General features: G+C 40.4%; 1 protein-coding gene across 5 annotated transcripts in view; it reads left to right on the top strand.

Moving 5' to 3' along the window:
- LOC137323819 (serine/threonine-protein phosphatase 6 regulatory ankyrin repeat subunit B-like) overlaps positions 1-22106 on the top strand; it is a 160545-nt gene that overhangs the window by 57322 nt on the left and 81117 nt on the right. For all 5 annotated transcript variants that reach the window (XM_067987782.1, XM_067987781.1, XM_067987784.1 and 2 more), the window contains exons 2-5: positions 9283-9366; positions 12417-12495; positions 14765-14835; positions 20828-21028. In XM_067987782.1, coding sequence (XP_067843883.1) covers positions 9283-9366; positions 12417-12495; positions 14765-14835; positions 20828-21028 — 435 coding nt within the window. The remainder of the gene's footprint in view (positions 1-9282; positions 9367-12416; positions 12496-14764; positions 14836-20827; positions 21029-22106) is intronic.

Raw genomic sequence — 22106 nt, 5'->3', positions numbered from 1 at the left:
TGCCTTCTGGAAGTCTAAATACACTACGTCCACTGGTTCCCCTTTATCTACCCTGTACGTTATGTCCTCAAAGAACTCCAGCAAATTTGTCAGACATGACTTCCCCTTCATAAAACCATGCTGACTTTGTCCTATTAAATTATGTTTATCTAAATGTTCCGTTACTGTCTCCTTAATAATAGACTCCAAAATTTTACCCTGAAAGGGTAAAACATTGCCTGAAAGGGTGGTGGAAGCAGGTTTAATAGATCATTCAAAAGGGAATTGGATATATACTTGAAAAGGAAAAGATTTGCAGGGCTATGGGTAAAGAGCAAGGGAGTGGGACTAATTGGATAGTTCTTTGTGCCTGTGCTGGTTCTTTCAATGGGCTGAATGGCCCCTTCTATGATGTATGATTCAGTGATATTGCTTGGTCAGTGGAAATGGAAGGACAAATCTGATCTGAACTATCATTTTTGAGGAGGACTTTTTGCCGATTTTAAACCAACTTTTGCATTGTTGGCAGTGATTCTGTTCTGGAATTGGACATTATTATGCTGAGTCATGTGTATTAAATCAGTTGTATTGTCTCAGCTGCAAATGAGGAAAGATTCTTGTTTCGGTTCTTTCAACTCATTAAAATGTTACAACAGGCAATTGAGATATCAAACTTGAGGCAGCTGTCAGCTGTTGATATAGATGCTTTTAATTGCTTGATGAAACACAACTGAACAATATAAATGTAATAAAAACCAAAGTATTTATGACTTGGGATACATAACCAGATAAGCAGTGAAGAAATTATTCATTAAGTGGCTCCTTTCTCATAGATGACCTTTTAAACTACAAATTAAATTAAATTCAGATATATAATTCAAAGTAAATTTTAATTTTTCAAATGTGTGCAGTTTCCGTTTGAACCAATTCATGCATAACATTACATTGAATTAATGTGGAGCATATGGGCTTAAGTTCTGAGACAGGCAAAAAATAAGAATTTCAATCTTGCATTGCTGTGAAACTTCAAAATCCCATTTAACTTTTAATTTCTATTGTGAATTTCTATCTTTGTGTTTACAGATAAATTAGCGAAAGTAATTACTTGCCATATAATCGCTGATAATGGTGTCACTGTTCATGTTGTATGAAACAATAAAGGTGGACGTAAAACAAATTTGAATATGTTGGCGAGAATTGTGCCTGTAGCAGTTGTATACGCAATAAATATGTATAGGATGTTTGGTGTCCGGTTATAATTCAGTCCATCGTGCATTAGATTCCTAAATAAAGCTTATGCATGCACATGGTTAGTCACAGAATTATTAGTTCAGTTTAGCTTTCACTCTTCAGATATCCTATCTGCTCCCATCCTTTGATGTTCTGGCTGACACCAACTTTTCTGTCCCACCACACTTAAATTGCTTGGTCAAATTGCCTGCACAATGTTAACCTTTTATTTTTTTTAATCTGCGGTGAGACTTGTCTATAATATATAGCGTAAAGGGTGCAGCTCCACATCTGCAGATTTAGGTGACATATGTGAACAGCTTGAACTTTGCTCTCACAGTTTGATGGCTTTGGAACTCTTTCTTGTGGTATAGCGTTGCAAGTCTTTTTCAACTATAATGCATATATAGGATTTTCTCCTTGTGTAAATCCTTGGATTCTCATAGCTACTGCCAGTATAATAATTATAATCCTGGTTTTACATTGTTGGGATAATGAATGTCTTGTGCAGAGTTGTATGAAAAAGTTCAGTGACCACATTAATTGGTGACAGAAATTGAATATGCGAATTATTGACTGACTTAAATAAGAAAGCCATGACATACAAGTAGAAAGCTAATTACATTAACAATATCTATACTCTTGGTGCCGATGACTATGTAAATCACTTGATGTGCTTGTATGTGGCTTATGATATAATCTGAGCCCTGAGACACTGTTTTTGGAAGATCCTGGCAACTGGCAAAGTTCTCAGTAACCATTCCTCTTTATCACATGACCAAATTAAGTGTGGGCAAACTTCCAATGGTCTGTGCTACTTTGTAGCAACACCATTTGTTCAATATAAAGGGAAAATCGTTCTTTGTGCAAATACAATGAAGGCTATGTTTTTAAGACTTTTTTTAACGCATAGGATACTTCTTCCATATCTTGGGATAAATAATTTTATGCGTGAGTGCACCTATAATGTATTGTGTCTGATTATTGTGGTATGTGGGATATCCCATATTCCTCCTTGACTAAGGGGAGCCATTTCATTTCTTAAAATGAGGTGGTAGAAACATGTAAATGAAAGCACTTATGCAAACTTGTCCAGCGAGACTAGTTGCAGTATTTTTTTTTGGCAATATATGTAGTTGTGTTGCAGTGTGCACAGACTCTAGATTTATAAACAAGGATAAGTTTACTGAAGTGATTTTCGTTTTCCTGTCTGCCCTCTTAGATATAGAATCCTAAGCAATGTTATCTTGCACTTGGGTTTGTTCTAATTTTGGTGACTGATGAGGCATGGATTAGTAATACAGACATTGCATTGTCCCTGCAGAAGTAAAGTACAGATGAACAGTAGTGCACTCTGTAATTAAAGCGAAATATGATCCTGTGGAGATGTATTTTAGATTAAGGATGCTGTTCTGAAGGAATGCTGCTAGCTGAAATGTATTGCAGTGTGTTCATGTTTGTGGCTAGTCACATTTAATCCTTAAATCTGGAGCTTCAGAAATTCTCCTTGTCCAGAGGTATTGATGGAGAGCAACTAGGGTTTCAACTCTCCAGGATTGTCCTGGAGTCTCAAGGAATTAAAGATTAATCTCCTGGACACCACTGTGAATAACCTAGGTGCAAATTCATAGGGGCATTAAAAGTATTGTGTGTTTTTTCATTTTCTTTGAACACTTCTGTTTATTAGTTATAAAAATATTGGAGATGGGATGAAAGGCTTTTTGACCAAGCTGGACAGTTGAAGGTGGGAGGTGATGTGGTGAAACCTTCCAGGAATACAATACGTCAGACAAGAGTTGGCAACCCTAAGAGCAACTCCAGCACATTATACCTTCAGCCTCTGCAAATTTTAGCTGCCATTAGGCAGGGAAGGTGGTATTGCAGGAAAGTACTGAAAATTCAACAAAAATTCACAAGTTAAGATTTTATTCTGTAGAAAGAGTCGAATAGCATCAAGAAGTCTTTTTTTTGTGTGTTTTTGCAATTTTTTTACTGCAGTTATTTCACTACATTCGAAATTGCTTCTTAGCAAAGCGTTTGGGATTACTAAACATGCTTTCCTATAACATCTAAGAGTCTATCAAATTATACTGCGCAGTAACTTTTCATGTAAGAAAACTTCCTGCTTAAACTTTTGGAAAATTGCTGCTTTAGTTCTCAGTGTATTATTATAATGCTCTTTCTCCCTTTCTTCCTCCTCCTCCTCCCTCCTCCTCTTCCATTCTTGAAAGCATCAACACCTGCTGGGCTTTAGTTTTATCAATGCTGCCTGCCCTCCAGTACCTCACTCAAGTGTCCATTCTTCATGTGTACAGCTTCTTATCATTGAACAGCTTGCCACTGCTCTGAGTGTTGGCAAGCTATTCGATGATGAGGCTTCACAACTGAGCCATATCCTCTTACCCAACATCCATATATGCATTTTTCAGCAGGAGGCAATTGATGATGCCGGATCATATTTAGAAAAATAATATGCAATAGTTTGCCCATTTGGGGTGCCCGATTGTCACAACTTTTAATCCTGAATGTTTTTAACTGGGTTCTTAATGGACACGGTACATTTTTTCCTGAATTTGTTTCCACATTGACTCGGCTAATGCTGAACCGGTTTTACCAATTTCATACTTGAATTAATATTGTAACTTTTTTTGTTTTGAGGGTTAGAAGCTTGATTTGAAAATCAAATAGTGCACTTTCCATGCAACTGTTCTCTGCTGATTAGTTTAATCCCATTTAACCAGCCTGTGAAGTAAAGACAATCCACTTCTTGTAGAAAACTATATGATGTTTTACTAGGATTAGGGCTGCTTTGTAAGGTGATTGATTTAATTCTGCATATTGTCAGCAGCTTTTCTTTTTCATTATTTCCTGTACTACATGTTTGATTCTGAAGCTGTAATTAATGGGACAGCAGTGGATTGGGAGTGTGATGGTCATTGCTTCACAGTCTAAAATTTCTACCTTGAAAGCAGCATTCCAGGTGAAATATGTAAGCGTTGAAATTAATAACATTCAAAATATGCTAATAGTATTAGTTGTGGCATTTTTTTGGGGTGGTGAAAATTTGTGTTCTATATTTCCACCATCCGTAACGTTCCTTCCCAGATCGAATGCATCAGAAGACTGGATAAATTTACTAATTTAGTGACGCTGAGCTTTTACATCAAAACATGTTTTGGCTCATGTCAAAAATAAACATGGTAAAATCCTGAAATGTACATACCTTGTTCACTATTGCCCAAATGGCAATCAGTGAATATATGGAGCCAAAGCTTATTTTTATAAGCACAGTATTCTGAACAAACGAACTTCTAGGCATTTTTATTTTTGTAACTCGTAACTATGGGATTTGTTTGTGACAGCAGCTGTTTTTGGACAAAAACTACTTAACTATTTAACAGTATGTAGTTATCATTTAAAGGTGGAGTAGTTTCTGGAAGAAAGCATACTGTAATTATGATGCAATATTGCAGTACTGAACTTCCAAGCCTAGTCTTTTCTCCATCTGGAGCATGACATCAGGTGAAAAAGGATTGATAGCATTACAAAATAGGGAAGACACAACCTTAAAGGCTTGTTACAGATCTAGATCTCTCTACCATGCAAATGCAGGATACTATTTTTTTACATTTTTGTTTAGAAGGGGGGAGGGAATGTTTAGTTGTAAACTACTATACAGTTTTGTCATATTGTTGCGATCTCAATGCTGTAGCTTTCAAAAATATGTCAAATCTAAACTTGTGATCTTGTGTAAATTTCTAATGGCAGATATTCAAGTAGAATTCGTGTTCTGCAGAATGGTAGGAGGTGGGTTTATACCTGCAATTTTCTCCCATGTTGAGTTCCCAATCTCATCACCATCATGGGAAACGCAGAGCAAAAGTTGCCTAGGAGGATGGAATTGTCAGTCACTCTGGACTGCTGTTGTATATCTGTCTACTAGTGGCTGGCTATAGAACAACATTTGGCCGAGATCTGAGAACAGGTTTCCTCTCAGCCAGAGAAGATGTATGATCCTGGGAAACAAGAAAGAAATGGTGGCATGGGGGGAGGAGAAGGAAAAAAAGGTATGAAGGGATAAATGTATGGAAGCACTGAAATCTCTTTGAATTAACTGACTTTTGGATGTAGTAAAATTAAAATGCAGCAGTTCAACTTTTCTGTGGGTGAGTGTGTGTGTGTGTGTGTGTGTGTGTGTATCCATAATGTCTTATTACACATTTCTCTTTATCAAAGATTTCAAACACAGAATTCTATCAGACAAGTTAGATGCATATGTTTAATGTATAGCAGTTTGAGCTATTTCATTAGTATTGTACTAGCAAGCCTAATTAACATTTTATCCAACAAGTACCTGACACCAAAAATATGGCATTAAATTTAAGATTCTAGCAACAAAATATAAACCCCTATCTTTTTATCTTGCAACATTAAATTAGTTCATAGGAAGTTTATCTTGGATAAAGGTACAATAGTGGACAAAAAAATTCAGTCAGACTCACTTTTGTGTTAGTGGACAAACTCAAGACAGTGCCAGTAAATGGGGGAAGAAATTAATCACCAGGATCACCCATGTAGCTGTTATCTTCGCATGTTCTTTGCCTCCGAGGCCTCCAAGATCATCTTCCGGTCCAGAGTCCGCTCCGTGGAGCAGGACGAGACTTGCTCGCGCTTCTTCTTCCAAAAGGTGCACAGAGAGAGCTCTGTGATCAGCAGCCTGAAGGAAGAGGACCGCTCGGTCACGTCCTCGCAGCCCGACATACCGAGGATCTGCAAATCCTTTTATGCCGGACTGTACGACGCGAAGCCTACAGACAGCGCGGCCTCCCAGTCCTTCTTGTCGTCTATCACGGAGGTTCTAGACGACAGCAAGCAGGAGAGTCTGGATCACCTGCTAACTCTGGATGAACTGACAAAGGCCGTCCGTTCCTTCGAGAAGAGTAAGACTCCCGGAAGCGACGGCTTACCAGTGGAGTTGTACTCGGCTCTGTGGGACTGGATAGGCCCAGACCTGCTGGAAGTGTATGGGGGTATGCTCCTGGCAGGCAGCATGTCAGACTCCATGAGGAAAGGCATCATCACCCTCATCTACAAGCGGAAGGGGGAGAGGGAAGAAATCAAAAATTGGCGACCCATCTCACTACTTAACGTGGACTACAAAATTCTGTCCAAGGTCATCGCCAGTCGGGTCAAGTCAGCCCTGGAGGTGGTGATCCACCCCGATCAGACCTGTGCCGTACCTGGCAGGAAGATCTCTGATAGCCTGGCGCTACTCAGGGATACGATCGCCTACGTACAGGACAGGGGGGTGAACACCTGCCTGATCAGCCTGGACTAGGAGAAGGCCTTTGACAGAATATCCCACACATACATGATGGACGTGCTCTCCAAAATGGGGTTTGGGGAGGGAATCCGCAAATGGATCCAACTGCTCTACACAAACATCAGTAGCGCAGTTTCAATCAACGGGTGGGAATCAGAAAGCTTTCCGATCAAATCTGGAGTCAGGCAGGGCTGTCCTCTCTCCTCCGTCTTGTTCGTGTGTTGCATCGAACCCTTTGCCGAGTCCATCAGGAGGGATGCGGGCATAAGAGGGGTGACGATCCCAGGCAGCGGAGGCACTCAGGTCAAGGCCTCCCTGTACATGGACGACGTCGCCGTCTTTTGCTCGGATCAGCTGTCGGTCCGCAGATTGATGAGCATCTGCGACCAGTTCGAACTGGCCTCGGGGGCCAGGGTAAATCGTAGCAAGAGCGAGGCCATGTTCTTTGGGAACTGGACCGACCGATCCTTTGTTCCCTTCACCGTCAGGTCGGATTACCTGAAGGTGCTGTGGATCTGGTTCGGGGGGGCCGGGGCGTGCACCAAAAACTGGGAGGAGCGTATTTCTAAGGTTAAGCAGAAACTGGGACTGTGGGTTCGACGATCCCTCTTGATTGTGGGCAAGAACCTGGTCATCAGGTGCGAGGTGCTCTTGATGTTGCTGTACGTGGCGCAGGTCTGGCCCAAACCTCATTCCTGCGCCGCGACAGTCATGCGAGCCATCTTCCACTTTATATGGAGATCAAAAATGGACAGTGTCCGCAGGGACACGATGTACAAATCTCCAGAGAGAGGGGGGAAAGGCGTGCCCAACATGGCCCTCATCCTGATGGCCACCTTTGTGTGTGGCTGCATCAAGCTGTGCATAGTCCCTCGGTACGCAAACACAAAGTGTCACTCCGTGCTGAGGTTCTACCTGTCCCTGGTGTTGAGAAGGATGGGCCTGGCCACGCTGCCACGGAATGCTCCGTCCAGTTGGACCACTCCGCCCCACCTGTCCTTCGTAGAAAAGTTTGTGCAGAAAAACACCTTTGACCACAAGGCGATCAGCAAGTGGTCTGCACGTAACGTCCTCGAGACCCTGCGGGAAAAGGAGATGGTGGATCCTGTCAGTTGGTTCCCTGAGCAGACTGTCAATGTCATTTGGCAGAACGCCTCATCGCCAGAACTTTCAAACAAGTACCAAGACCTAGCTTGGCTGGTGGTGAGAAGGGCCCTTCCCGTCAGATCCTTCATGCACTCCCGGACTCTCTCTGCCACCGTGCGCTGTCCCCGAGGAAGCTGCGGTGGAGACGAGACCGTTACCCATCTCCTTCTGGAATGTGCCTTTGCAAAGAAGGCCTGGAGAGAGATGCAGTGGTATCTGTCCAGGTTCGTCCCGAGCAGTTCCGTAACACAGGATTCTGTGCTCTACAGGCTGTTCCCGGGGACGCACACTGAGACGGACATCAACTGCTGCTGGAAGACCATCAACTCGATGAAAGACGCCATTTGGTCTGCCCGAAACTTGCTGGTCTTCCAGTGCAAGGAGCTGTCCTCGACCGAGTGTTGCAGATTGGCACATTCCAAGGTCCAGGACTACGCGCTCAGGGACGCACTGAGGATGGGTGCAGCCGCCGCAAAGGCTCTGTGGGGAAAGGCAATCATTTAGAGCCTTCCCGCCACTGTATACAGAGGGGCTGAAATCAGGGAAAAAACCCCTCTGGCAGAATGTAAAATTCAAATTGATGTAATGAAATGTAAAGTACCTGTAATGAATCTCTAATGAATCACCTGTATTGATTGTGATGCAATGAGGCACCCTAGAGTGTCATGAACTATAATTATGTCCAATGTGTTCATTGAACTGTACTTGATGTAACCTGCAAATGGTATAATCTGTATTGTGTATGTTTGGAATGTGATATGACAACTGTATTGTATGTATTTCTGCAAATTTTATGAATGAAGTATATTTTTTGAAAAAAAAATGAGAAGAAAGCCTAATTACTGAATTTGTATGGATGTGCACTCTCAAATTACTATTAAAATCAGACTTGAGCTTCTACCTCTTATTAGTGGGAAACAATACCGGACTTGTAAATTCATTGTCACTATTCCATTCTGAAATATTTGAAGATCCATGTGGTTAAATAATATGGTTGAAATATACGACGTGGAATCCTATACATTCTTGTTCATTTTCTTTGGAATTTTAATATGTTTTTGTGATTGTAGCTTAGAGACTTAAACTGCGTTAATTTTTTTAATGCACAGCCTGCTAAAAGTCGGACAATTTCAAGCAACACAAACCGTATCAAATAAGTTTTTATTTTTTAAAGAAGTGCAGTCTCTAAAATTTGCTCTGTGCCGACTTCAGTATTGTTGAGGGAACAGGAAAAGGAGAAAGTAATAATTGAGTGGTCTGCTTTGGTTGTTTTTCTTCCTTTACCAATTTGGTTTCACAATAATTAATTTTGCATTACTTATTGGTAATGTGTTAAGCTTATTAGTTTTTTTAGGACTGTTGGGACACTTTTTGTTTAATGTGCTCTCATAAAAAGGAAGGGCCAATATCAAATGGCTGTCCTGGGGTTTGGGTCATGCCATATCAGTTAATTTAGGAACGTTGTGTGCTGTCAATCTAAATTCATTTGTTTTCTGAGTTCTTCATTAGATATTTAATTTATTTGAACGTGTGTATATATATTTTCTAAATAATGTAAAATGATCAAATACAAGAAGAAATTGTTCTCTCTTTTTCTCTCCTAGCCTCCGTTGGTCCAGGCAATATTTAATGGTGATCCCGATGAAGTGCGGATGTTAATTTATAAAACTGAAGATGTCAATGCTTTGGTAGGTCACTGTTAAGGTTTTGCCAAAAATATATTTCCAGAACACACAATATTCCTTTATTGAATAGTTCATAGTATGGGACCCAGAAATCTAGGTCTTACTGATGAATGCTGGTCAATTTCAGTTGACTGGACACCAGAGTCAAATGTTGCAGGGTTCACAAACCAAGCACATGTTGGCAAGACCAGGATGTTTCTCATTGGTTGGATTTGGCTGGCATTTATCATGTGTCCATGAATAATTTGCCAAATACTTGAGCAAATACTGTTGGAATTAGATTTCTCTCTATACCGTGGGAGGTTTGTGGTCTGAAATCTCATTTGCAATGACGTGTATAGATGGCCCTGTAACTTGTAGGCCGAATGAATGAACCTATTTATCACTATATAGGGTACTATTGTACACAAGCCTCCATGCAGACAATTCATTTGCATGTAATGCTGTACCTAATGGAAACTCTGTTCATGAGGGCAATAAAGTCAGTTTTCTATGACTGGTAATTTGTCTGTTCAGCAATCCTTTTGAAGGGGTGAATATACAAGATTAATTTGAAGAATTATATTGTTTCAAGTTAAGTATTTTAAGATTATTTTGTCATTGTATGGGCCCTTTTTCTCCTCATCCATCTCTTCAGGCCAGTTCCAAAGGTATTGATTTCTTGCGTATTGTTCCATGGTAACCGTCACGTACTGCCGCGTTGGCCAACTGACTATTATTTATGTCTAAGCTTTAGCAGTGTGTTGGCAGGCCATTTGACTCTGGGAGGCATCACAGCCAAACCCAACCCTGTTTTCAACCAGCATTCACAAACATCCTTCCAGCAAAGGTCATTGAAGATCAATTTGGAATATGATGCCTGACTGACATTTTTCCCCTCTCCCTAATCTTGAGGTGTTGAGGCCTATTGTTGCTTCCCTATTGCAACCCAGACTGAGATTTGCAAAATCAGCAAATATACCTGGATCTTCCTGGTCTCTCTGGCTCAACTACTGTCAGTTTGACTTAATTGATAATCTTCTCACCTCTGAGTCCGAAGGTCATGGGTTCACTCCTCACTCCCAAGATTTGAGCACTTAATCTAGGCTGACACTTCAGTGTAGTACTGAGGGAGTGCTGTATGGACATTTATCTTTTACTGTTTGTGGGACCTTGCTTTCAGAATTGTTGTTACACTTGCCTATATAACAGCGACTGCACTTGAAAAGTAATTATTTAGCTGTAAAGTGCTTTAGGATGTCTTCAGGATGTAATGAAGTGCTGCATAAATAAATGCAAAATTCTTTCTTGCTCAATGGCTAAATTCATTGAGCTGTTGGGTACGCTTTTTATGTATTAATTCAAAAGCTCCGAGAATTGCACCTGTAGTGAAGGTTTAATAATTATTGATAGCTCTAGTGTCCGAGGATTGAGCTAAGAGAAAAGACTGGAGAAGTGGGACTTTTTTGTGTTGAAAAGAGGTGCCTGAAAGTGGACCTTGGATAGTTATTTTAAAAAGATAAGGTAAATCTACAGCAATACTTCAAGGTAAAGAAAAGTTGAACTTGCATTTAAAAAAGCACCTTTCATATTCTCAGTGCTTCACAGCCAATCAATTACTTGAATTGCAGTCACTGTTTATAGCCAAACGTGGCAGCCAATTGCACGCAGCAAAGTCGCACAAGCAGCAAAGGAGATAAATGACCAGTTAATCTGTTTTTGGTGGTGTTGGTTGAGTGGGGACTTTTGGCCAGGAACTCAAGAGAACTCCCTGCACTTCTTCAAAGTGTGCCTTGAGTACACAAAAACAGTAGAATAAGGAGACTAATAAGCTGGTAAAACTGATAAAAAGATCAATTTAAGACTGACGTTAGGAAAAACTTCATGCTGATCAGCACTGGAATGGTCATCTTGAAAGATGGGGCACTGGAAACAAAATGCTTCGATTCGATCAAGAACCAATTAAATGTTATTAAAGGGGCTGTATATCAACTTTGTTTTTGTGAATTGATGAGCGAAGATGGACCGAATGGCCTATCTCATTTTGTATTTACTTTGTGATTTAATGATCACTGCACAGAATGTAAAAAGTAATTTTTCTAGCTAAAGCGTTTAGGTTCCTTGTTTCCCCCCCCCCCCCCCCTCCAAATTCTCCTCATCTCCACATATCCTTAATTGAAAGGTGACGGTGGGGTGTGGGTCAGACAGTCTGCTACCTGGTGTCTGCCCACGTTCCATGGTAATGAGCTATTATGTGTATGAGTGTCTTAATTGACCTTTTCTTACCCACGTCCTCTCCATGGAGAAGTGGCTAGCCTTTGATCAGTCCTTCACCCTGACAATATGTAGATGTTGGTAACCAATGGGTAATGTTGGCACAGAGTTGTCATTCTAGCACTGCATATTGGAACTCAAACACACTGCAGCATCATGCTGTTACTGTTGCTCCCTTCCTTTCTTAATTGATCGGAGAGAAGACTTGCCCAACGCACAGGCATTTCCATGGCTGCTATTAGTTGTGCTTCTTGATTAGTACACCAAGAATGACAAATCAAAGTCCCTCCTCTGAATGCCAAGGAAATGTGAATTGAAGCTGGGATTCTTTCTATTCAGGTGTGATCAAAAAGAGCTGATATTAGAGTTATTGTTACTAGCCTAACCTTGTTCTTGCATGTGTGATTTAGATTGGCTCTGTTTACATCACCACCTTTAGTCTGGCTTATTTATTTTGTAATTCGATTTATGTCCTGTTCCTGCTATTTATGACATTAGAATGATCAGTAATTGTAAAATCTTCATTGCAGCTGTAATTCTCGGAGCTTTTAACTTAATAAATAAAAAGCCCGGCTGAGATCACCTAACGCAGCAGAACACTGATCTGTATAGTACAGTTCCACAATGGTCAGTGCATTTACTCACCAGGAGTCTCCCCAAAAGAATTTTTAATCTCCCACCCCCCATCACACTTCCCTAATTTCCCCACCCACGAAGTTATTTACTAATGGCATTTAGAAAAAAATAGTGTATGTACTTTTACATGGTTTTAATATGCTCAATTGTAATTTTTAAAAAAGGATTCTGAGAAGCGGACGCCATTGCATGCGGCCGCCTTTCTGGGTGATGCTGAAATTATCGAGCTCCTCATCTTGTCAGGTAATTTCACCAGGTAGCATTGCTATATTTGTACTAGTTAATTCTGAAGAGCAAGTAGGGAGAGCGATGATAGTTTTTTGAACAGTGGTAATGCATACAGCATTGTGTGGAATCAAACATCACACTCATTAAAAATTCAAGGAATAGTTGTTGGATGTGTCCTGCAGATCATACGTGTTTATTATTTTTCACGTCATCCCCTGCTCCCTCCCTCTTCTTTCCACCCCCCTCCGCCATGGAAACTTTAAGACCTTGTGGGAAGAAGGGTATTGGCATGTATCTCCATGCATTGCTGGTCCTCATCTTGTGTAATATGGGGGGAAACCTCTTTGCAGTATTGTGAAAACATTTGCCAAGGACCTTATACTTGGAAGATTTCTGCAAATCCTAAATTATCGGATCCATGGAAAAGTTTTGGTGACATCGTTTTTTTGAACACTTGAAAATCTTTCATAGTGTTTGTTGCACATAAAGCAATACTTGCCTTACAATTAATGTCAGTACCAACATGATGCATTCAGTCAATATGCAAAAGAATTTTCAACTGTGAGACATGCAAAACACCTACTAAGTTGAACTGAGTCCTGTTCGCATTATAGGGTGTTGCATTCTTTATCTGTTGCATGCTGGGAGCCTATAAGTCTGAATACCAACAACTACTTGCATTTATATAGCACCTTTAATGTAGTAAAATGTCCCAAGGCGCTTCACAGGTGCGTTATGAAAAAAAAAAATTCACACCGAACCACGTAAGGAGATATTAGGACAGGTGACCAAAAGCTTAGTCAAAGAGGTAGGTTTTAGGGAGCATCTTAAAGGAGGAGAGGGTTAGGGAGGGAATTCCGGAGCTTAGGGCCTATACAGCTGAAGGCTCGGCCGCCAATGGTGGAGCGATTTAAAATGAGCGACAGTTGTCAGTCTTGGCACAGTGGTCACACTTGAGTACATTCTCTAGGATGACACTTCAATGCAGTACTGAGGGAGTGCTGCATTGTTGGTGGTGCTGTCTTTCTGACTAGACATTAAGCTGAGGCCCGTCTGCCCTCAGGTGGATATACAAGATCCTGTGACACTATTTATCCTGGCCAACATTTATCCCTCAACCGACCTCGCCAAAACAAAATGATCTGATCATTTATCTCGTTGCTGTTTGTGGGACCTTGCTGTGCACAAATTGACTGTTGCATTTGACTACATTTGAACAAGTCACTAGACTTCAAAAGTATTTTCTTGGCTGTACTGTACTTTGGGACATCCTAAGGACGTGAAAGGTGCTATACAAATGTAAGTTCTTCATAAAAGGCAGTTTGCAGCTGAGTTAGGTCGGGCATCCTAGCCATCCATCCCTGTGTTACTGTACAGTCGCCTTCTCCACCTTCTTGGCAGTTTGGGAATTTTTGGTATTCAATTGGTAATTTCCACATCCGTTCAAGTCAGTGTCTCTGAATACCCAGCTGATAACAACGACAACTTGCATTTATGTAGCACCTTGAACATAGTAAAACTTCCCAAGGCACTTGAGACAAAATTTGACACCGAGCCACGTAAAGAGATATTAGGACAGGTCAAAGAGGTAGGTTTTAAGGAGCAACTTAAAGGTGGAGAGGTTTAGGGAGGGAATTCCAGAGCTTAGGGCCTAGGCAGCTGAAGGCACAGCCGCCAGTGGTAGAGTGAAGGAAATGGGGGATGTGCAAGAGGGCAGAATTGGAGCAACGCAGAGATCTCAGAGGGCTGGAGAAGGCAACAGACATGGGGTGGGGGGGGGGCGGCGAGGCCATGGAGTAACCCGAACACAAGGATGGGAATTTTAAAATTGGGGCGTTGTCGGACCGGGAGCCAATGTGCATCAGCAAGCATTTAGGTGAGCGGGACTTGGTGTGAGTTAAGATACGGGCAGCAGAGTTTCGGATGAGCTCAAGCTTACGGAGGGTGGAAGATGGGAGGCTGGCCAGGAGAGCATTGGAACGTTTCGAAGAGCTAGTGTAGTCACAACAGATTCAACAAGATCCTCAATGCTGATAAACTGGATTAGAGACTGCAGTTCGTAAGTCATATTTGAGATAATTTGAATTGTATGTCCGTGAGCCCTTTGTTGATGCCACTTGACCTAATCTAGAAACTTTAAAAGGAGTGTAACATTGTAATTTTAAAGGGCAAGAAATGGTGGAATCCTTAATCCAATGTACCCAGGGAGAACCTTAGCAGTACTTATGTTTATTATCAATGCATAAGATAAAATTATCGTATTTGCCTTGTTTTTATTCTACAGGAGCTCGTGTTAATGCTAAGGATAACATGTGGTTAACCCCACTGCACCGTGCAATTGCTTCACGGAGTGATGTAAGTTTTACAACCTGACATTTTGAGAGTGTTCTTTGGAGAACATTTTGGAAAGAAATTTGAGGGACTTCTTAATTACCAAATTAAATATTGGTTGCTATGATTGATATACATATAATTAACCACTGATTGACTAAAGCACAAACTCTACTCATTCTATTTTTATATTACTGTGCTTTTGTCCTACTTTTGGTAGGTTAAATATCTACAAATAAGATAATTTATGGTTGCTACAGGTTATTTACTTTGGGCTCTATTTCATATTTCTGAGTGCCAAACCACAAGAAACTTCTATTTTTGAGTACCAAGTACAGATGAATGCTCCTGCATAAATAGTATGAATTAACTTGCATGCATTTCTAGCACAAAAGCTCATCAGAATCATGAGGAAATGATTCCCCGTTGCTGCAGGAAATATTGGAAGTACTATTTCCTCTCATGCGTCAGATAAATCATTTGTTTCATAATGGTATAATATCATTTGGGAAGTATGGATCCATTTTAAAAAAAAAACAATATTCTGTGAACGGCAGTGAGGGTCTGCTTATATTTGGTGCCTCCTTTTTCTTGGAGCTTCCCTGCAATACAATAAATAGGTTAAATTTATAAAACTGGAGCCGCTTATTCCAGTACTGAAGGTACATTACAACTTCAATGTTCACTATAAATGATGTATTAAAGGAACAGGTGTCCAAAGAAAATGTTGTCTGAAGTTTATTGGCTTAAGGTCAAACCTATGATATTTAGCAGGGAACTTGAATAGAAAAATGAAACTACTACAATTGGGTGACTAAGAGCATAAAAAGGAGGAGCAGGAATAGGCCATACGGCCCCTTGAGCCTGCTCCACCATTCAATAAGATCATGGCTGATCTTCAACCTCAACTCTACTTTCTTGCCCGATCCCCATATCCTTCGATTCCCTTAGAGTCCAAAAATCTATTGATCTCAGTCTTGAATATACTGAACGACTGAGTATCCATAGCCCTCTGGAGTAGAGCATTCCAAAGAACCACCACCCTCTGAGTGAAGAAATTCCTCCTCATCTCAGTCTTAAATCCACCCACCCCTTATCCTGAGACTATGCCCCCTAGTTCTAGATTCTCCAGCTGGGGGAAACAGCCTCTCTGCATCTACCCTGTCAAGCCCTCTAAGAATTTTATATGTTTCCATGAGATCACCTCTCATTCTTCTAAACTCCAGAGAATATAGGCCCATTCTACTCAATCTCTCCTCATTGGACAGCCCTCTCTTCCCGAGAATCAACCTAGTGAACCTTCATTGCACTGCCTCAAAAGCAAGTATATCTTTCCTTAGGTAAGGAGACCAAAACTAAAACTGTACACAGTACTCAACGTGTGGTCTCACCAAAGCCCTGTACAATTGCAGCAAGACTTCCTTACTCTTGTACTTCAACCCCCTTGCAATAAAGGCCAACATGCCATTTGCCTTCCTAATTGCTTGCTGTACCTGCATGTTAACTTTCTGTATTTCATGGACAAGGACACCCAAATCTAGCTGAACACCAACATTTAATAGTTTCTCGTCATTTAAAAAATATTCTGATTTTCTATTCTTCCTACCAAAGTGAATAACCTCACGTTTCGCCACATTATACTCCATCTGCCACCTTCTTGCCCACTCACTTAACCTGTTTATATTCCTTTGCAGATTCGTTCTGTTCTTCTCACAACTTTCGCACCTAGCTTTGTATCGTCGGCAAACTTGGATACATTAAACTCGGTCCCTTCATCTAAGTCATTAATATAGATTGTAAATAGCTGAGGCCCAAGCACTGATCCTTGCGGCATCCCACTAGTTACAGCCTGCCAACCTGAAAATGACCCGTTTATTCCTACTCTCTGTTTTCTGTCCGTTAACCAATCCTCTATCCATGCTAGTACATTACCCCAACCCTATGAGCCCTTAGCTTGTGTAACAACCTTTTGTGTGCCACCTGATCAAATGCCTTTTGAAAATCCAAATATGCAACATCCGTTGGCTCTCCTTTATCTGCCCTGCTAGTTACATCCTCAAAAAACTCAAATCGTGTTTGACAAATCTATTTTTCTTTCTTAAAACCATGTTAACTCTGCCTATTCATATTATGATTTTCTAAGTGCCCTGTTACCACTTCCTTAACAATGGATTCCAGCATTTTCCTGACGACTGATGTCAAGCTAATTGGCCAGTAGTTCCATGTTTTCTCTCTCCCTCCTTTCTTGAATAGTGGTGTTACATTTGCCACCTTCCAATCCACTAGTACCGTTCTAGAATCTAGGGAATTTTAGAAGATCATAACCAATGCATCCACTATCTCTGCAACCACCTCTTTTAGAACCCGAAGTTGTAGCCCATCAGGTCCAGGGGATTTGTTGACTTTTAGTCCCATTAATTTCTCCAGTACCTTTTCTTTACTAATATCAATTACTTTAAGCTCCTCACTCTCATTAGCCCCTTGGTTCCCCACTATTTCTGGTATGTTTTTTGTGTCTTCTACTGTGAAGACAGATACAAAATATTTGGTTAACGTTTCTGCCATTTAATTACTCCCATTATAATTTCTCCTGCCTCAGCCTCTAAGGGACCAATGTTTACTTTTGCTACTCTCTTCCTTTTTACATACTTGTAGAAGCTCTTACAGTCTGTTTTATGTTTCTTTCTAATTTAGGCTCATATTCTATTTTCTCCCTCTTAATCAATTTTTTGGTCATCCTTTGCTTGTTTCTAAAACTCTCCCAGTCCTCAGGCTTACTACTCTTCTTGACAACATTATAAGCCTCTTCTTTTAATCTAATACTATCCTTAACTTCTTTAGTTAGCCATGGGTGGATCACTTTTCCCGTGGCGTTTTTATTCCTCAATGGAATGTATGTTCGTTAAGAATTATGAAATATTTCTTTAAATGTTTGCCATTGCTTATCTACTGTCATACCTTTTAATCTAATTTCCCAATCTACCTTAGCCAACTTGCCACTCATATCTATGCAATTGGATTTATTTAAGTTTAGGACTCTAGTTTCGGACTTAAGTATGCCACTCTTGAACTCAATGTGAAATTCTATCAAATTATGATCACTCTTCCCCAGAGGAGCCCTTACTAGGAGATTACTAATTAACTTTGTCTCATTACACAGGACAAGATCTAAAATAGCCTGTTCCCTGGTTGGTTCCATGACGTATTGTTCTATGAAAATGTCTCAAATGCATTCCATGAACTCGTCCTCCAAACTACATTTGCCAATTTGATTTGTCCAGTCTATATGAAGATTAAAGTCTCCCACAAATATTGCATTACCTTTGTTACAAGCTCCTTTTATTTCTTGATTAATTCTCTGACAAACAGTATAGCTACTGTTAGGGGGGCAACAGACTATTCCCACCAATGTTTTCTGCCTCTTGTTATGTCTTATTTCTACCCGTACTGATTCTACTTCCTGATCTTCCGAGCCAAGATCCTTCCTCACTACTGTCCTTAAGTAATACAACTCTTGAAGCAAAAAAAAATGTGTTCCAAGTTTTATTTTTTTCCTTCGCTCTTTATGCGTCCCTCCTGAAAGTGATGACTTGTCCTGGTGCACAGTTCATTTCACACTTGGGGCTCTCTGACACTTTGCCCATTCTTCATGTGTGAGCAGAGTGTTGGCAAGGTCCTTGATTGCAAGTGACCATTACAACATCATATGGTATATTTATTCACTTTGCCATCAAGGGGACTCCTAAAATGTATTTTTTGTGAAATGTACCATCTTTGAGAAGACTGGCACACACCTTTTCTCCCCATATCTCCTGAAGGCGCTAACTCCTACTAGGATATGGTTATTTTGGTGCTAGGTACAGTCTGGTACCTCACCCAGCTGCCCGTTCTTTAATAGTGACTGCTGCAAGGCAATTTAGGTGATGCTAACATAAAAACTGAGCACAATTGTGATTTTATCTCATGTTCTTGTGCACTTTCTAGCAGAGTTGCTGGGTAGTGATTGGGAGTGGAAAACTTGACTGATTTTTTTTTCATCCCCTCCTCAGCCCAGGATACTAAGTTAAATATACCCCTACTGACATCCTGACTGAGATCAATAACCTCAGCTCAGAGAAGGATGACACCTGGATCTTACTAGGTTGTATGACTCAATTCTACACAAAGATAAGTAAAGATGAGGCAGACACTTCATCCCATTTTGCTCATCTGTCCATTGAAACCTACAATTGCCCATCTCCTCTTTCCCCCCACCCCCCACCCTCACCTCTTGAATGACTCGAGTTTTTGCCTACCTGGAAGACTATTCCAGATGTCGACTTCTTGTTCTGTGAAGATACCTGAACTTAAGTTTATACTAATGGCCTCTTGTCCTGCAGTTGTGATTTACCTTTAAATATTGCTCAGAATTAATTTTTTCCACTCCACTTAGTATCCTGAATACAAGATCTATTTTCATTTGGGTCCTTCAAAGGCTGAAGAATCAAGTTTTACAAACACTTCCTCATAACTCAGTCCTTTTACATTACGGGTCAGCCTCATGGCCCTTCTCTGCATTACTTCTGGGCATGTATGGTTCCCTGTGCTTTCATGATGAGAACTAAATGCTGCATCCAAGATGCAGTCTGACCAGAGTACTATATGCTTCGGTATGGCAACCAGACTTGGGTCCTACTGAATTGGTGAGTTATGGCCCAGCCATATGGTTTTGAAAATATAACACTGAGTTGTATTTGCACTTTCCTCCCCTCACTGGTTTTGTCCCTGAAAGCAAAAATGACCCAAGTGTGAAATAAGCAAAAAGAAAATACACCCTAAATGATGGTGCAAAGGTGTTGAAAATAGGGTCCTTAGTATTTTGTAGTATTGCAGATTGAATTGCACAGAATGAAAAATGCAAAGCTTATAGACTGAGAAAAATGCTTCAAACATTATTGGAAACTTCATTGCAGCCCTTAGTTAAAAGTGTTCTGAATTGGTGTGTTTTTGAAAGGATTTGTGCTATACAATTTCTTTTTGCTAAGATTGGATTATCACTAGAAAATACACTCTTCAAAACAACAGCTTTTTTGTTCAATGTTATTAGTACAACTAAAGCTGCAGTAGGTTGATTTAAACACATGGCATGAGCATTGAGCACTGATGAAATTATTTGAAATTGACTGTTGCTTTTGAATATAAATTTACTTGAATTACTTTCTGGCTTGTGTGTGCGTCACCAATGACCACTTTTGGAACTGATTTAAATTGACTTTTTAAGACTGGTTGCTCCCAAATGAGTTTTTATAACACATGTATTGGTTTCCCATAGAAAGCAGCTGTTGAGAGGTGACCTGTACAGTAAATTTCATTATACTAGATGAATCTGATAATTTGATTGAGGAACTACTGTTGCAGCCACACAAGGGATTGAAAACACTGACCTTTTAGTGTTAAGGATATTTTACATTGAAGTAGAAAGTATTGGAATTGCTGTGTAGTACGTTGACAGGTTTTGGGAGTGTGAAATACAGTTTCTGTTGGGCATACTTGTTTGCACTTTTTAAAGGTTTTTTAAAAAAAAATTAAATTGCAAAGTATTCCAACAGTAGACCAATTTGATTGACCAAGTAGTTTTATAAAACTCCATTATAACCTCTTCAGTTGTAGAGGTAAGATATGGCAAAGGCTGGCTCTTAATCAGTTGCCAATATTTATATTGAATTTTTGTTTGCAGTTAGACCACTGCAGTGGAGATCAGTATTGCGGAAGTGGTAAAGCTCTCCCGTAGATGCATAGTTTAAGCCATCCTAGCAGTGTCAGCATATGTATTGTAAACTGGATAGCAAATAGCACTCTATTACCTTGCTTTTCTGGCTGGCATGGAGGTAAGCAGCTGTGATGGATAAGAAATGGAAAGTAAATGAGCACTGTTACTGATTTCTTACAACTGAAAATTCAACAGATCTATAGTTCAGGTAATAAAATGTCTTGTGTTTTAACCACCATTGTGTCTAAGAAATGCTGATTCTTTCAGGAAGCAGTCCATGTTTTGATCAAGCACTCTGCAGATGTCAATGCTCGTGACAAAAATTGGCAGACGCCGTTGCATGTAGCTGCTGCTAACAAGGCAATGAAGTGTGCAGAAGCAATCATTCCATTGCTTAGCAGCGTCAATGTATCTGATAGAGGAGGAAGGACAGCCTTGCATCATGCTGCACTCAATGGACATATAGAGGTACGTCAAACATTCCTGCTATCGCGCGTGTGTGTGAAAGAGATGGAAATAGGGATTTGTGCTAGGAAGTAGGTGCTCGCATTCTAATTAAGAGTAAAGGTTTCCAAGCCTGTTTTGGTTAAAATACTGATTGCATTGTCAACCCTTAAAGATACATGTAATTGACCAACAATGTAGGTTGGACAAGTTGATGCTATTGCAGATCGAAGTTTGTGTGTAAAGAAGACTTCTGTTTTACTCTCTCTTTTTCATCTCGTCTCCTCCATTGGGTACCTTTCCTGGCCAGCGGAATGAGTTAGACATCTCCTCCAACTTCTCTGCAATGTTGACCTGTAGCCTTTGCTGACTGGGTGTGTGTATGTGTGTGTAAAGCAAAATCGTCGAGCAGAAATTGATAGCCAAGTTCTGCACCCATGAGGACGGCCTCAACCGGGATCTTGGGTTCATGTCACGCTACATATAGCCCCACCAGCGAAAAAAAGTTATCTGTTTTTAATACAACGGGTCATTCATTCTCTCTCTCTCTCATATCTGACCCCGTGTGTATTCAGTATTCTTGAATGTAAGGTGTCTGAACACCATCCACTCCTTTGATTGCTGTAATTATCTCTCTGCCAAGGGGTGATAACGGGCAGTTGGAAAGATTATCTGTAATCACCAGACGTTGTTCTCTGACTACATATGCGATGCTTTTACGGAAACCCTTCTTCACTCACCTGACAAAGGAGCTAAGCTCCGAAAGCTTGTGATTTAAAATAAAGCTGTTGGACTATAACCTGGTGTTGTACGACTCTGTACATTTGTCCACCCCAGTCCATCACCGGCATCTCCACATCACATCTTTTGTTTTAACCTTGGCCTCTGCACAATTCAGAACCACATATCATGAAGAATTATGGATACAAAGATGTAATCTATTATGCAGTGTGGTTGAGTTGTCATTTGATTGAGATATTTGCATGGGTTGCATCAAAGTTGATCATGTCATCATAGATAGCTATCTAAAATGGGCACCTGTGTTGTGGCAATTGTAGAGATGAGTATACAGTACATGTACAGAATTTATTTAGTGGGGTGG

This window comes from Heptranchias perlo, chromosome 7 (genome assembly GCF_035084215.1).
Source record: "Heptranchias perlo isolate sHepPer1 chromosome 7, sHepPer1.hap1, whole genome shotgun sequence".
In the NCBI taxonomy this organism is placed as follows: Eukaryota; Metazoa; Chordata; class Chondrichthyes; order Hexanchiformes; family Hexanchidae; genus Heptranchias; species Heptranchias perlo.
The sequence above is the reverse complement of the archived record's forward strand: the minus strand, read 5'-3'. Positions and strand labels throughout refer to the sequence as shown.